Here is a 14,254-nt window from a genome sequence, read left to right as displayed (position 1 = left end):
ACAAGATTGAAAAGTTATAAACTACAATTACTCCATAACAAGTTTTTGTTTGCTATAGTTCAGAATCATCAAATACAATCTGACAACTGATAATCTATAAAATATTACGGGAAAAAAATTACAAAAAAATTTTAAAGTCTAGAGTTAGGCAAGTGTCTCCCCTAAACTTGCTTAAATGAAAAAAAAATAGAACACAAGTCTCTCACTTTTTTATCTCACTTTTTAAAAGGCAATTTTTATTCAAACAAATGCATTAGAAAATACAATACTTCATCTAAAATATATAAATTATAAAAAGATAACATTTTCTTTACCCAGTATACTTAGGCTCTCGGTCTGAAAAACTTTTTGAAGTGGAGGAAAGTAAATAACTAACAACTGTCCCATGATGGATCCAAGAACTGCGTAGCAAAACATTTTATTACTGCAGAGTCCAATCTCAAATACAGACTTGGTCTGTTGGCAGAGCAAAGAGATAAATATTATTCCTTGGTCCCTGAAACAACTTCTTTATTATTACAATCATCTCCAATTATTAATAAGCTGGACTGAATTTCACAATGGCAATAGCATGAAATCTCTTAATTTTAACTAATTATTTTGGAATAATTCAGATGGAATAAGGGTACAAATTAAAGCAGCTTCTCTTCAGAGCGCCTGGGTGGCTCACTCAGTTGAGCGGCCAACTCCTGATTTTGGCTCAGGTCTTTTTTTTTTCTTCAGGATTTTAAAAAAAATTTTATACGAAATTTATTATCAATATGTTTCCACACAACACCCAGTGCTCATCCCAACAGGTGCCCTCCTCAATGCCTATCACCTACCCTCCCCTTCCTCTCACCCCCCATCAACCCTCAGTTTATTCTCAGTTTTTAAGAGTCTCTTATGGTTTGCCTCCCTCCCTCTCTACTTTTTTTCCCCCCCTTCTCCTCCCCCATGGTCTTCTGTTAAGTTTCTCAGGATCCACATAGGAGTGAAAACATCTGGTGTGTCTTTCTCTGTATGACTTATTTCACTTAGCATAACACTCTCCAGTTTCAGGTCTTGATCTCATGGTTCAGGAGATGGAACCCTGTATCGGGCTCTGCACAGACAGTGCAGAGCTTGCTTGTGATTCTCTCTCTCTCACACATTCACACATTAAAAAAAAAAAAAATGCTTCTCTTTATCATGAAAGAGTTTTCTCTAAAAGACTGAAGATTAACATCAAGACCATAGAAAGAAAAGAAACTTTAGCATTCCAAAACATAAGAAACTTTATTTGTATGATTACTTTGATAAATCATTTTTTAAATTAATTTATTTATTTAAATTTTATTTCATTAACATACAGTGCAATATTGGTTTCAGGAGTAGAATTCACTGATTCACCACTTACAGACAACACCCAGTGCTCATCACAACAAAAACCATTTCTATCCATTAAGGTAGATAATCTAAAAGCTTTTTTTTTTTTTTTAAATGTTTATTTGCTCTTAAGAGAAAGAGAGAGAGACAGAGTGCAAGCAGAGGAGGGCACAGAGAGAGAGAGACACACACAGAATCCAAAGCAGGCTCCAGGCTCTGAGCTGTCAGCACAGAGCCCAATGTGGGGCTCAGACCCTCAAACTCCAAGATCATGACCTGGATTGGGGTCAGACACTTAACCGACTGAACCACCCAGGCACCCCCTCTAGAAGTTTAGACCTAATTATGTGTGTACTAAAAATGTAAAACTGCCTTTCATAAAACAAAAACTGTTGTAGCTTATTCAAAACTTAATCTAAATTAATGATAATTCATTACACTTGGAAAGTTCCAGGATGGCAAATAGTAAAAGACGTAACTGAGGATTTATAAGGTATTCTAAAATTGAAATGAATGGTCAGGCCTCAAAATGGAACCAGTTTTCAAAAACAATTATGCTCAAAAGTACTACTAGGTTCTAGCCCATAGCCCATTATTTTCTATCAAAACACTTCAATCAAGAAAAGGCAATCACATCTTAACATACAACATGGGAAGAGGGGCCCCTGGGTGGCTCAGTCAGTTAAGCATCTGACCTCGGATCAGGTCATGATCGCCCAGTTTGTGGGTTCGAGCCCCGCATCAGGCTCTGTGCTGACAGCTCAGAGACTGGAGCCTACTTTGGATTTTGTGTCTCCCTCTCTCTGCCCCTCCCCCGCGTGTGTGTGTGTGCACGGTCTCTCTGTCTCAAAAATAAAATAAACATTAAAAAAAATTTTTAAATGGGGGCACCTGGGTGGCTCAGTCGGTTGAGCATTTGACTTCAGATCAGGTCATGATCTCACAGTTTGTGGGTTCGAGCCCCGCATCAGGCTCCATGCTGACCATGGACAGCTCAGAGCCTGAGGCCTGCTTCAGATTCTGTATCTCCTTCTCTCTCTGCCCCTCCCCTGCTCACGCTTTGTCTCACTGTTTCTCAAAAATAAATAAATGTAAAAAAAAATTTTTTTAATTAAAATTAAAAAAAGATACAACATGGGGAGAAAATCAAATTTAAAATGTCCTAAGCTCTGACACACTGACAGAAGTAATGGGAAAACATTAATATACACAAAATTGTTCTTGAACTTCTAACAACACTTTCTTCTAAAATGAGACTAATACCAGGGTGCCTGGATGGCTCAGTTGGCTAAGCATCTGACTTTGGCTCAGGTCATGATCTTACAGCTAGCTCGTAAGCCCCGAGGGCTCTGTGCTGACTGTTCAGAGCCCGGAGCCTGCTTAGGATTCTGTCTCCCTCTCTCTCTGCCCCTCCTCCACTCGCACTTTGTCTTTCTCTCTCTGTCCCAAAAATAAACATTAAAAACATTTTTTAAATGAGACTGATACCATCTTAACAGAACCCATGAGTTTTGTCTAATACTCTCAGATATGTTAACTTGAACCTATCGTAAAACTACAGATAATAAGAGAATAGAAAGAAGAAACACCAAGTGCTGACACCTATGATTTTCTTGGATCTTCTGGTCAAAGTTAAGGCTATCATCGTCTCAAATGCCCCATCCCCATTATGACATGTTTGTGGGTAGACGTATCTGTATCTGGGGCTGTAATCTGTGGTGACAAAATCAGCTAAAACCCCACAATCCTTGCCTACTTACAATTAGTATTCTACCAATTCAATCAGCCAGCTAAGATCACCTAAGCTTACCTGGGATCTGGAACTTAGTGCATTGAACATATCGAAAAATACAAAGCACGTGAACGTCATTGTTGTGTCTCGAGGTGTTATCACATTGTCTCGTAGCTGTCAGAAGGAAAAAGAATGATTTTCAGTGGGTGAATTTAATGGACAAATACTGCATGCTTGTAAAAGGTTAATATTTTCTTTGCTTTAAAATGAAAGGGCTGTAGTCTAAGATATAAAACATATAAGCTGGCTATACTTCCTATATGCCACTTAAGAAAGTCACTAAGGAATAGCTGTAATTTAAATAAAGTAAAAAGTCTTCTCACAAACCATGTATTGGATATTAAAACAACTTTCTTTTTTGATGTAATAAAATAGCAGTAAGGACTCAGATTTTCTAGTTTCTCCCCAAATTTTAATATATTAATTTTTATTGTACTGGTATGTCTCTGCAGATTTAAACTATTCTAATAAATGAATAAGCAATTCTATTAACCCATAAAGCCTGAAATCAAACTATTTTTAAATGTTTTTGTTATCATGTTTTCCAAAGAGCTCTCTTAACTTTCCAGGCTTCTATGTAAAACACCAAAAAAAGTGAATCCTATCATACAGAATGCATGTTATTAAGGCAGAGCTTATCAAGTAACTATACCTCCCGCCAGAAGACAAACAAAGTCCCACAAACAATGATTATAGATGAAACAAGTATTTTAAGTATCAGGTTTTTGGTCAATATGCTGTCCTTCCAGTTTCGTGGAGGTTTACGAATGACATCTTTATCCACTGGTTCTACTCCAAGGCTTCAAAACAAATAGAAAAGTGAATTACTTTAAAGTTTTAGGTTTTGATTTGTTATTTTCATAATCCCATTAACCTCAATTATCCAGGAAATGAAATGTCTTCTTATGGAAACAAAATGTTGACCATAAAAACCTTGGCTATAATTACTCAAAAATAACCATGGATTTTATCACTCTTCCTTCTTTTACTCTTGTTTATTTGGCATAGTTTGATGGGAGATTGATGGTCAAATTTCAAAAAAATTGTCCAACTTCATTTACATATAAATTTACTTATTTCAAATATGGCCTGAAATACTAAGCTACCGCGTAAACCCTGAAATACCTTTTCAGGCAAGGAGATTTTAAGTAGGATGACTTATTGTAATGGCTGCTGACATGCATCAGTCAATTATTCTTTCTGCTGGGAAGCAGCATCTAAGGCCCCATTACAGAAGAAAATACTTACATGCTAAAGTCTCAATACTTTCCCAAAGTCTCTAAAATTGACAAAAGAACCCAGGTAGTAACACTAAACTCAGGATTTCTCCATTACATCCCATTCTTAGAGACAAAAGCTTTCTTCCTGAGAACAGGAACTGTACCTATATACCCTGATCTGTTCTCAACTTAAGAATGGGCATCTAGGGGCGCCTGGGTGGCGCAGTCGGTTAAGCGTCCGACTTCAGCCAGGTCACGATCTCGCGGTCCGTGAGTTCGAGCCCCGCGTCAGGCTCTGGGCTGATGGCTCGGAGCCTGGAGCCTGTTTCCAATTCTGTGTCTCCCTCTCTCTCTGCCCCTCCCCCGTTCATGCTCTGTCTCTCTCTGTCCCAAAAATAAATAAAAAACGTTGAAAAAAAAAAAATTAAAAAAAAAAAAAAAGAATGGGCATCTAACACAGTGCAAAAGCTCGGTCCATGACATGTCAACAAACACTCAAAGAGAGTAAATGATATATGCACACATCACACAATGTATAACAAACGTGTTGCTGCATGGTAGATTTCCAATCCTATCCATGAATAAAATATTAAAACTTAATCATCAGGATATCACACCTTCCTTGTCTTTCTACTAGCTCATGCATAAAAAAACTCTTACCTCTGAGCTGGAGGTCCATCCATAATTATATTGATCCACAAAATCTGCATGGCATTGAGAGGATTAGGAAAGTTCATTAATGTAGCCAATGAGATTAAAGTTAATGCTGCTATACTCCTGTTGAAAAAAAGTAATTGAAAAAAATCTGTCAGCATAGTATACTTCCTACTACTTTTATAGCACTTCCTTAGCATTTGAAAATCTCATTTTACTACTGCGCTTTTAAAGGAAGTCTGTATATCCAATTACCCTATGCTTCATTCAGGTGTGAATATTCTGAAGCTAAAGTTAAACTTTATAATCCACAGCATTTAAATAAAGGATTTCACGATGTTTAGATAATAACAAATAGAGGAAGATTTTGAACACTGAGTTCAGAATAGCTGTTACTACAGTATAGTTAACAGTTTCAACAATATTTTGGCAACTATTTTTTGACTACAGAAAAGCCCTTCTACTTTTGGAAAAAGATACCAAGGAAACACACTAAGATTTGACACTGCTTCCTTGGTTATTTCTGGAGCTAGTAAATAAACCACAAAGGTTTATATATTTTGATGATGACTTAGACATCATCTCTTTATCTTGCCATTTTTAATTTTAGGATAGAATTAATTTTCATTTTGGAAAAGTTACATATGAACAACACTCAGAAATAGCCAAAAAGCTTCTAAGCATTCTGCTTGAATTCTACTTGTCACATAATTTATCTATAAGACCCATGGTGACAAACTTCTTATAAACTTACGTGCTCAGCTGGAATCTAACAAAATTTTTAATATTATTATAAATCCCTTTACCCTCTTCAATTGCAGACCTGAAAGTTAAAAAAAAAAAAGTGATAATTATCATACAAAAATAAAGATATATTCACTCTAAAACACCATAGACCTACTTTTGAAAACAAGTTTCCAACTGATATAACACATCCATCACTAAAAAAAGAGTCTGTTATTTTCTTCACATATTAAGATTAGAAACAAATATGGAAACATTATTCTGGTAAAGAATTAAAGTCACATCTGTGAAGCTCTACCTGAACTAATTTCATTATACAATATTAAAATTCTTATTCTTAAAGATATTTCAACATTGCAATCATAACACTGTCTTTTTACACAACAGACAATACTACACATTTATAACACTAAAATAATGAGCTTCTTTACCCCTTCAATTTTATTTTTCTTAAAGGTAAAAACGCATGCATGGTAAGGAATTAAATTAATGTACGTCAGGAATTAAATGGCAATAAAATATATTAGAAATCTAGCACATAAGCTACTATTGTTCCTACAATTAGAAATTCTGCTTTAGCAGAATTATATAAAGAATACGGTTTACAAAGATTCATTTAAATTCTCATTTGGTTAAATCTAGGAAAATACATGTTTTTTAAACAACTTCCCCTTCCTTTCAAGATTTTTATACAGGTCTCAGAATGCAAAGAAAAAAAAACCCTATATCCCTACAAAAGCGTGGCAATTCAGAGCTCCTGCATGCTCCACTTCAGGCCCCGATGGGTTAATGAAGTACCCTGGACATAAAATTAGCATGTGTCACTGAACTGAGGAGGACTCAGGTTATCTAACAGGTGATTATCAAGTAACAAGAGTCAGGGGACCCCCACATGAACATTGTGCAACTGACATTACTAGGTATAACATAAGAATCTTAAATCAATTAGAAACCATGGCTGAAGGAGACAACGCTATTTAAAACATAATCACTTGTATCACTGACAACAGGGACAATTACAGACAGAAGGCAATAGGTATGGATAGAGATTTGATTATTTTCATATTGTACAGCCACACATATGCATATTTCTAATAGACTGAATTTAAGAAGAATAAAGTCTCCATTAAGGTTTACTGCTGTGCCACTACACTGGTGGCCAGAAAAATGTGACATCTGGCTGGCACTCAATAAATATTTCTTAAATGAGTGACTCTGCCATTTATTATATCCTTTTCATTCCATACAAATAATTTTCTTCGAAACTATACACTAGGCCATAAATAAGATTAATTAATCCTAGTAAAATAGTTCATCCACTGTGCACATATTTAAACAGTGACTATACTAATTCTTTACAGTTGAACTGTCTGGAGATGGGTACAGAAAAAGATGGGAAAAGATTCTCTGATGTGCATTCACTGAAACAAAACTTACATTATGGTTTGGAAATCATCATCCACAAGGATCATGTCTGCTGCCTCTTTGCAAACGTCTGTGCCAGTCTGACCCATTGCAACTCCAATGTCTGCAGCCTTCAGAGCAACTGCATCGTTGACTCCATCTCCTGTCATGGCTACAACTGAGCCGTTCTTCTGTAGAGACTGGAGGGCGGAGGGGGGGGGGGGGGGGGACGTGGAATTCTGATAAAAATGTTGCTTCCACAAAGATAAAGGGATAAATAACTCGTATTTTACTCATATAATAAAGACTGGAAACAAGACAGACCACCAATTTTTCAACAACCTTCAATATATGGAGGTGTTAAGATAAAGTTTAGAAAAAGTTTTTATTAATAGTCTCATGTGTGAGAACCATGTCTAAAGTCTGATCTAGAGTTAATTATACAGTGGCTCTCAGGGGCAATTTTGCCTTGTAGGGGACATTTGGCAATGTCTGGAGATATTTTTTACTATCATGACTGGATGCTACTGGCATCTAGAGGGTAGGGGCCAGGGATGCTGCTAAACATCCTACAAGGTACAGAACAGGCCCTCACAACAAAGAATCCAGCCCAAAATGTCAATAGTATGAAGGCTGAGAAACTTTTAACTAATGCAATGGAGGGCTATTGTGATTAAGAACTTAAGCCCTTTAACTAATGGATACTACGTCAGTTGCTTTGTATATATTTACTGATTAATATAAATAACCATAAGTTTTTAAATATTATTCCCTCATAATATCTCCTTTTCTTGCTCTACTTATTCAGTTTCTAAGCAATTACTGCTAATTACACCGGGATGATTTGGCTATGGATTCCTGTCAGAACATACAACTACAATGTCAATGTTTTAAAGAAGGTTGTACTTGCAGATATTTCATTCAAGGTTTCTTCTACATCTTCCTTTGCTAACTATATTCTCTATTAATGCTTCAATTTCAAGCTCTAAAAAAAAAATAATAATCACCTCTTTTGCTTCACAATACCTTTTACTTTAATGTTCTATCAACATTCCTAGTAATGCAATCATAATGAAAGACAAGAAGTAGCATTTTGGAGATAGCGATAAAACAATTGGATTTTTAGAGACCCACCTTAATAATTTTCATCTTGTGCCTTGGACTAGCTCTGTAAAATACCGCAACCTGTAAAAACACAGGATACACTAAAAATCTTCAATGTTAAGAAATATCAGAATAACTCATGTATTTATGACCCAGATTTTTAAAAATTATCTATTTAAAGTATATTTACTTTGCCACAGAGATCAAGTTTAAGCAATAGGTCATATCTGTTAAGACACTCATTTGACATGATCGCTTCAAACTTTACCAACAGTAGCATCGGAAATACACAATCTAAACAAGTTATCCAATTTAACCCATTATGTTTAAAGTCTGAAGAGAAACAGCCTTATTCTTGAAATGTTTCAGAGACAGAGAAGAAAGAATTCACCTCCGTATGTTTCTTCATTACACTGGCAAACAACAAAAATAGCCTTTTCCCTTCGTTCTGTCTTCAGGAAGGATAAAGAACAGCTGCCCTTTTTGCTGTTGTTGTGGTTTTGTTATTGTTGTTGTTTATAAAGTGTCAAGTGTCGGGGAGCCTGGGTGGCTCAGTTGGTTAAGCATCTGACTTCGGCTCAGGTCATGATCTCACGGTTCATGAGATTCAAGCCCCGCATCGAGCTCTGTGCTGACAGCTCAGAGCCTGGAGCCTGCTTTGGATTCTGGGTCTCCCTCTCTCTCTCTGCCCCTCCTCTGGTCATGCTCTGCCTCTCTCTCTCAAAAAATAAATAAACACTAAAAAAGTAATAAAAAATATAGTGTCAAGTATCTGCTCATTCTCCCTCTTCATTTTAATTCTTTAGGTTCTCCTACACTATATCTCCAACAGTTTATATGATCTTATCCCTCCAAACCATGCATTTAATTCCCTTTTCTGATGCCATCTCCTGGTCTCCTCAAACCCCTTCACTGTGCCCCAAAGGCAGATGTCAACAACATCCCCTGTGTCCTCCACTTTTGCACATTGCTCTAACCTAATTCTGCACACAGCAAAGCCATCCCTACGGTCCTCTCAAAGAGTACCACCAGGAGAGCCCAGACAGGGGTAGGTGTCTTTCATTCCCCCTTTTTTATTCATAAAACCTCAGTTTTGAAGGTCACAGGATACTATACTTCCTACTAACTGCAGGCATTCACTGCTCCAGGTCACTCCCCCATGTTTCACAAAATGTTTTTCAGATTTTTGTTTTAATGAATACAATGTTGTATTAGTTTCACATGTACAACACAGTGATTCACAATTCTATACATTACACAATGCTCACCATAAGAGTAGTTACCATCTATCACTACACATTATTATAACACTATGGACTATGTTCCTTACACCGTACTTCTCATCCCTGTGACTTAATGAACTTCTGCTTCACTGTCACTCTTTCCAACAACACTTAAGTCACGGCGATTTTAATAACTACATAATATACCATTCTTCTCCCTACTGTCCTAGAGGATTAGTTCATACTAAGTTTTCTCTCCTCATACTTCCAATTTATCACCATCTCCAACCCTAGGCTCCGTTGACAACTTTGCTTCCCACTTCAAAGAAAACAGAATGAGGAAAGAACTTCCGTAATTCCCACCATCCAATATCTGTATCCAAGCACTATCCTTTCCTTCTCTCCTTTTATTATAGATGAACTAAATATGCTCCTAGCACACGGGTCAAATATTCTACCTTCTGACCTATTTAAAGATCATTGCTCCAGAAATTCTATCCTCTCTTGCATCAAAATCTTTTCCTCACTGACGCATCGTTATCATCAGTATACAAACATTCGATTATTTCTTCCATTTAAATAAAAATAAAACCAAAAACTTCCCTTCTTGTTTTGGGCACTACCCTACATTTTCCTCCTTCTTTATAGCAAAACTCCTCTGTACTTGCCATCTCCCATTTCCCCTCTTCTCATGCTCTCCTGACTCCATCCCAGTTGGGTCGCTGCCCCCACCACTGCGCTGAAACCCCTGCTGAAGACTATTAAAGATGACCTGCTTTGCTCATACCAGTGGTCATTTCTTTTCTGACTGACGCTCTCAGCAGCACGCTAACATAGCCGGTAATTCCCTCCTCCTGAAATACTTTCTGCTCTTGGCTTCCATGATCACCCTATACTCTCCTGGTCTTCCTCCTACCTTTCTGGCTGCCCCTCTTTTGCAGGCTCCTCCGGACCTCCCTGAAGTCTGAATCTTGGAATATTTCAGGACTCAGTTCTTAGATTCCTCTCTACAAAAGGTCTAAGAATCTCCACCTGTCCCTAGGTGATCTCATCCAGCCTTAGAGATTTAGATTTTATTTTTATGCATTTTTGTCTTCAGCCCCAGTATCTCTTCTAAAATCCAGACCAGTGAAATTAATCCACCCACCTATTCCAAAGTTCCTTTTGGATGTCTCATCTAAGACTTAAAAATATCACAAACTGAACCCCTGTTATTTCCCAAAATACATGTCCTTCATATCCTCTGCTAATGGCAAGTATATCCTCCTAGTCGCTCCGGCTCAATTCCTCCTCTTCTCTCACATGCCACAAGCAGTTTAACAGCAAATCCTATTGGCTCCATCCTCAAATAAATCCAAACTTCAACCTCCTTACTCTAAACCCATTGCCAATACTCTGGGCCAATATGTGAACTGATTTTTTATTTCTGCCCTTGTCTCCTGCAGTCTCTTCTCAACGAAGTGACCACAGTGAAACTGCTAAAACAGAAGCCAGATCACATCTGTCTTCTGCTCAAAACCCTCCAATGACTTCCTATCTTCCTCAGAATGAAAGCCAAAGCCCATTACTACCTACCCCTTCCTCCTCATTTGTCTTTTTTCACCTGAACTACACCTACTTGGCCTCCACCCTGTTCCTTAAACACACGAGGCACACTCGCCTCAAGGTCTTTGCACGTGTGTTCCCTCGTCTGGAGTGCTCTTTCCTCAGATATTACATGGGCTGCTCCTTTGTCAAGCAGTTTCTCAGTAATAAGGTCTTTCCTAGTCATGTTATCTAAAAATTTCAATTTACCTCTTCAATCTTTCCTCTCTCTACTCCCTGCTTTTGTTGGTGCTCCTTAGCACTTATCTGACACAATGTATATATTTACTTATCTTAGACTACAAGCTCCCTGAAGGCAGTCCTCTATAAATACATATAAAATGAATAAATCACTGAATTTAGTACCATCAAATAGACTGTACCCAGTTTCTCTCCCAATTTTAATAAAGGTCTAAAACAAACGAGGATTATTTTCTTAGGCAAAAGACTCAATTTAACTGTAACATCACATTACTACTTATGCCTAGGCCCTTTAGATACCATGAATCACATAAATCATATTTGGAGAATATATTTCATTTTTAAAAAGCTCAAAATCCTTTGGACTCTTTAGTATGTCATTAAAAAGGACTAAAGTACATCTGTATTGAAAGTATATTGTTACCTTCTGAGTGATAATTCAATATTACTGCAGAAATTAATCATATAGCACACAGCATTGAAATACAGGAGTATTTAGCAAAGACTGCAGATTTTCCAGAATATTTAAATCAAAGGCTAACTACCACCACTCAGGTTGAACAGAGTAAAATTTTGCCTTTGTTACACTCACTGCACGTCATTTGAACCATCGCAAATCATGCCATTATATCACTGACAATGGCAGCCACGAAGACATGCCAACTGTTGGACTGAAAGCATATTTCTTTTGTACACTAACAAATTACTTGACGTGCAGCCGGTATAGCTACGACCTGATATAAGATTTTAGTATTTCAAAGGTTTGATGGCAACTCAAAAATAAGAGCAGCAGTTTCGAGACCAAGCAGATTTTAATGAAAACTCAGTTGGCGCTTTGCATGTGGTACAGAGTAAAATTTGTTCTTAAAGCACCAGAAGAGCAGATCAATCTTTTAGGTGACTAAAAACACTAAATTTAGTGACTCAAAATTATGGCCTAAAGAAATAAGATTTAAAACAAAACAATATGGAAAGGACTAGAGACTGAGCTACATCGCTGTATCACAGAGCTAAGATTAGACTTGGGGGTAACTGAATTTCCTCTATTCATAATCTTTTCACCTTTATATCCGTTTCTCTACCTAACAACAAAAAAAGAATATACTGATTAAAGATAAAGCACACAATAAAATCATGTAGCTTGGAAGCAAGAGAGAAAAAGATAGGATGAGGACAGGATGGTAAAAGGACAGTGGAAAAGAAATAGAACTCTGAAAAGGAGCAGGTTTAGGGAATAATTTTTTCTCTTCTCATTGGTCCTTCTTTACAGTGTCATATTTGTGGTTAGCATTCACAGGTTGTTTTTTTTTTTTTTTTAATGTTTATTTATTTGAGAGAGAGCGAGCAGGGGAGGGGCAGAGAGAGAAGAGAGAGAAGGAATCAAAGAATCCCAAGCAGGCTCCACGTTCAGCACAGAGCCCAATGCAGGGCTCAAACTCACAACCGTGAGGTCATGATCTGAGCAGAAATCAAGAGCTGGATGGTTAAGCTGGTGGCTTAACCAGTTGAGCCACCCAGGCACCTCATCATTCACAGTTCTCTTGATCAACATTAATAGACAAGGGTGCTAGGAAAAGGAAGTTAAGAAGAATACAGGAAAATACTAAAGGAGAAATTAATGAAAAATATTCCTGGAATTAAAATAACCTGCCGAAGTTTCCCCAATCTTCCAGGAAAGATATAAAGATACCAGATGCATTGAAGAAAAGAAAAAAAACAAAAACAAAAAACAGGTGACTGAAATAAAATATTTACAACCTACCAAAAACCAAACAGCACACAGATTGGGGATTCTATTACAGGAATTTGATTAATAGTTTTGGTAGTAATACAAATGAAGGTACTGCTATTAAAAAGAACAAAAGAGGATGTCCACTTCTTTTGATGGGAAATATAGGACACACTACAAGAAATCATAAACAAAAAACATTGAGAACTCCTAGATGGACTTTCTAAATAATTAAACGAAATTGAGTTTCCATGCTACTCTTTTGTTGGCTCTAGGTTAAAAGGACAGAGTAATGTTAGAAATGAAATATGAGACTGAATTATGGAAAGAGGAAGCTAAAAAACATTTTAGTAAGGAAAAGAATTAATATGATTTAGTACATGTGGGGAAATCTCAGTAAGCTGGCAATTTAGAAGTTTTTTGCTTTTAACACTAATAAAAGAAAAGCCATTCAAACTGGTATGAAGTAAAAGCATTAGACCAAGTATATATGTTGGCTGTAAGAGAGTTCCATAAACGTAAGATGAAGTGGGGAAGAAAACAAGTTACAGGATAAGGGCAGTCCACCTAAGCTCAAAGAGCTAAAACAATTCATTAATAGTATTTGCAGAAAAGATTTAGGTATTCAAAAGAAATACCTGGAAGGGAGCTCTGGTATTTATGGAATTCCTCCTTAGAATAGGACAAGGTGAAGCAATTCAATAAGCTTCTCACAAAGCTTAGGTTTTATATTGTTTTAGTCTCTTTGGAATAGCATCAGGGTATCTGCCATAATTAATGCATAAAAACTGTTATCTGGAAAAGACGTAATTTGCCCAGGCTGATGGTGTAATTTGTAATTTGCAATTTGCCTCTTCCTTCTCTAAGTACCTTGAAGTTGGTTTCCAGAGTTCATTAGCATTTTTATCAGAGAGCCCAGAGAGTGAACCAAGAAAGCAAATAAAATGAAACTTCAAATCTGTCAATTTCACTACTTGTCACCATCTCTGGGAATAGGTTTGGAAGAAAAGGTTGAACAAAGGTCTAATGGGAAAATGTTTAATTAACTGCAGATTTCACATATATTGACTAATGTACACTCTGTCCCAATACCCCTAGGTAACCTAATACAGAATTTATTCTTTCAGAAATAAATGTCAGGAAGAAACTATCACGAAAGGACACACACACACACACACACACACACACACACAAAGTCGTGTTCAAATATGGAAACAGCTTCCTCACTAAATGTAAAATAAAGCAAACACAC

At 36.9% G+C, this 14,254-nt stretch overlaps 1 protein-coding gene across 6 annotated transcripts in view; it reads right to left on the bottom strand.

Annotated features, from left to right (window-relative positions):
• The window catches only part of ATP2C1 (ATPase secretory pathway Ca2+ transporting 1), a 172,082-nt gene that overhangs the window by 17,359 nt on the left and 140,469 nt on the right, over positions 1–14,254 (bottom strand). For all 6 annotated transcript variants that reach the window (XM_058729872.1, XM_058729871.1, XM_058729873.1 and 3 more), the window contains 7 exons: positions 8,296–8,346; positions 7,195–7,361; positions 5,768–5,836; positions 5,020–5,136; positions 3,792–3,939; positions 3,158–3,253; positions 315–456 (listed from right to left, as the gene is read on the bottom strand). In XM_058729872.1, the coding sequence (XP_058585855.1) occupies positions 315–456; positions 3,158–3,253; positions 3,792–3,939; positions 5,020–5,136; positions 5,768–5,836; positions 7,195–7,361; positions 8,296–8,346 (790 nt within the window). The remainder of the gene's footprint in view (positions 1–314; positions 457–3,157; positions 3,254–3,791; positions 3,940–5,019; positions 5,137–5,767; positions 5,837–7,194; positions 7,362–8,295; positions 8,347–14,254) is intronic.

The sequence above is a fragment of the Neofelis nebulosa genome, chromosome 5, assembly GCF_028018385.1.
Source record: "Neofelis nebulosa isolate mNeoNeb1 chromosome 5, mNeoNeb1.pri, whole genome shotgun sequence".
NCBI lineage: Eukaryota > Metazoa > Chordata > Mammalia > Carnivora > Felidae > Neofelis > Neofelis nebulosa.
The sequence above is the reverse complement of the archived record's forward strand: the minus strand, read 5'-3'. Positions and strand labels throughout refer to the sequence as shown.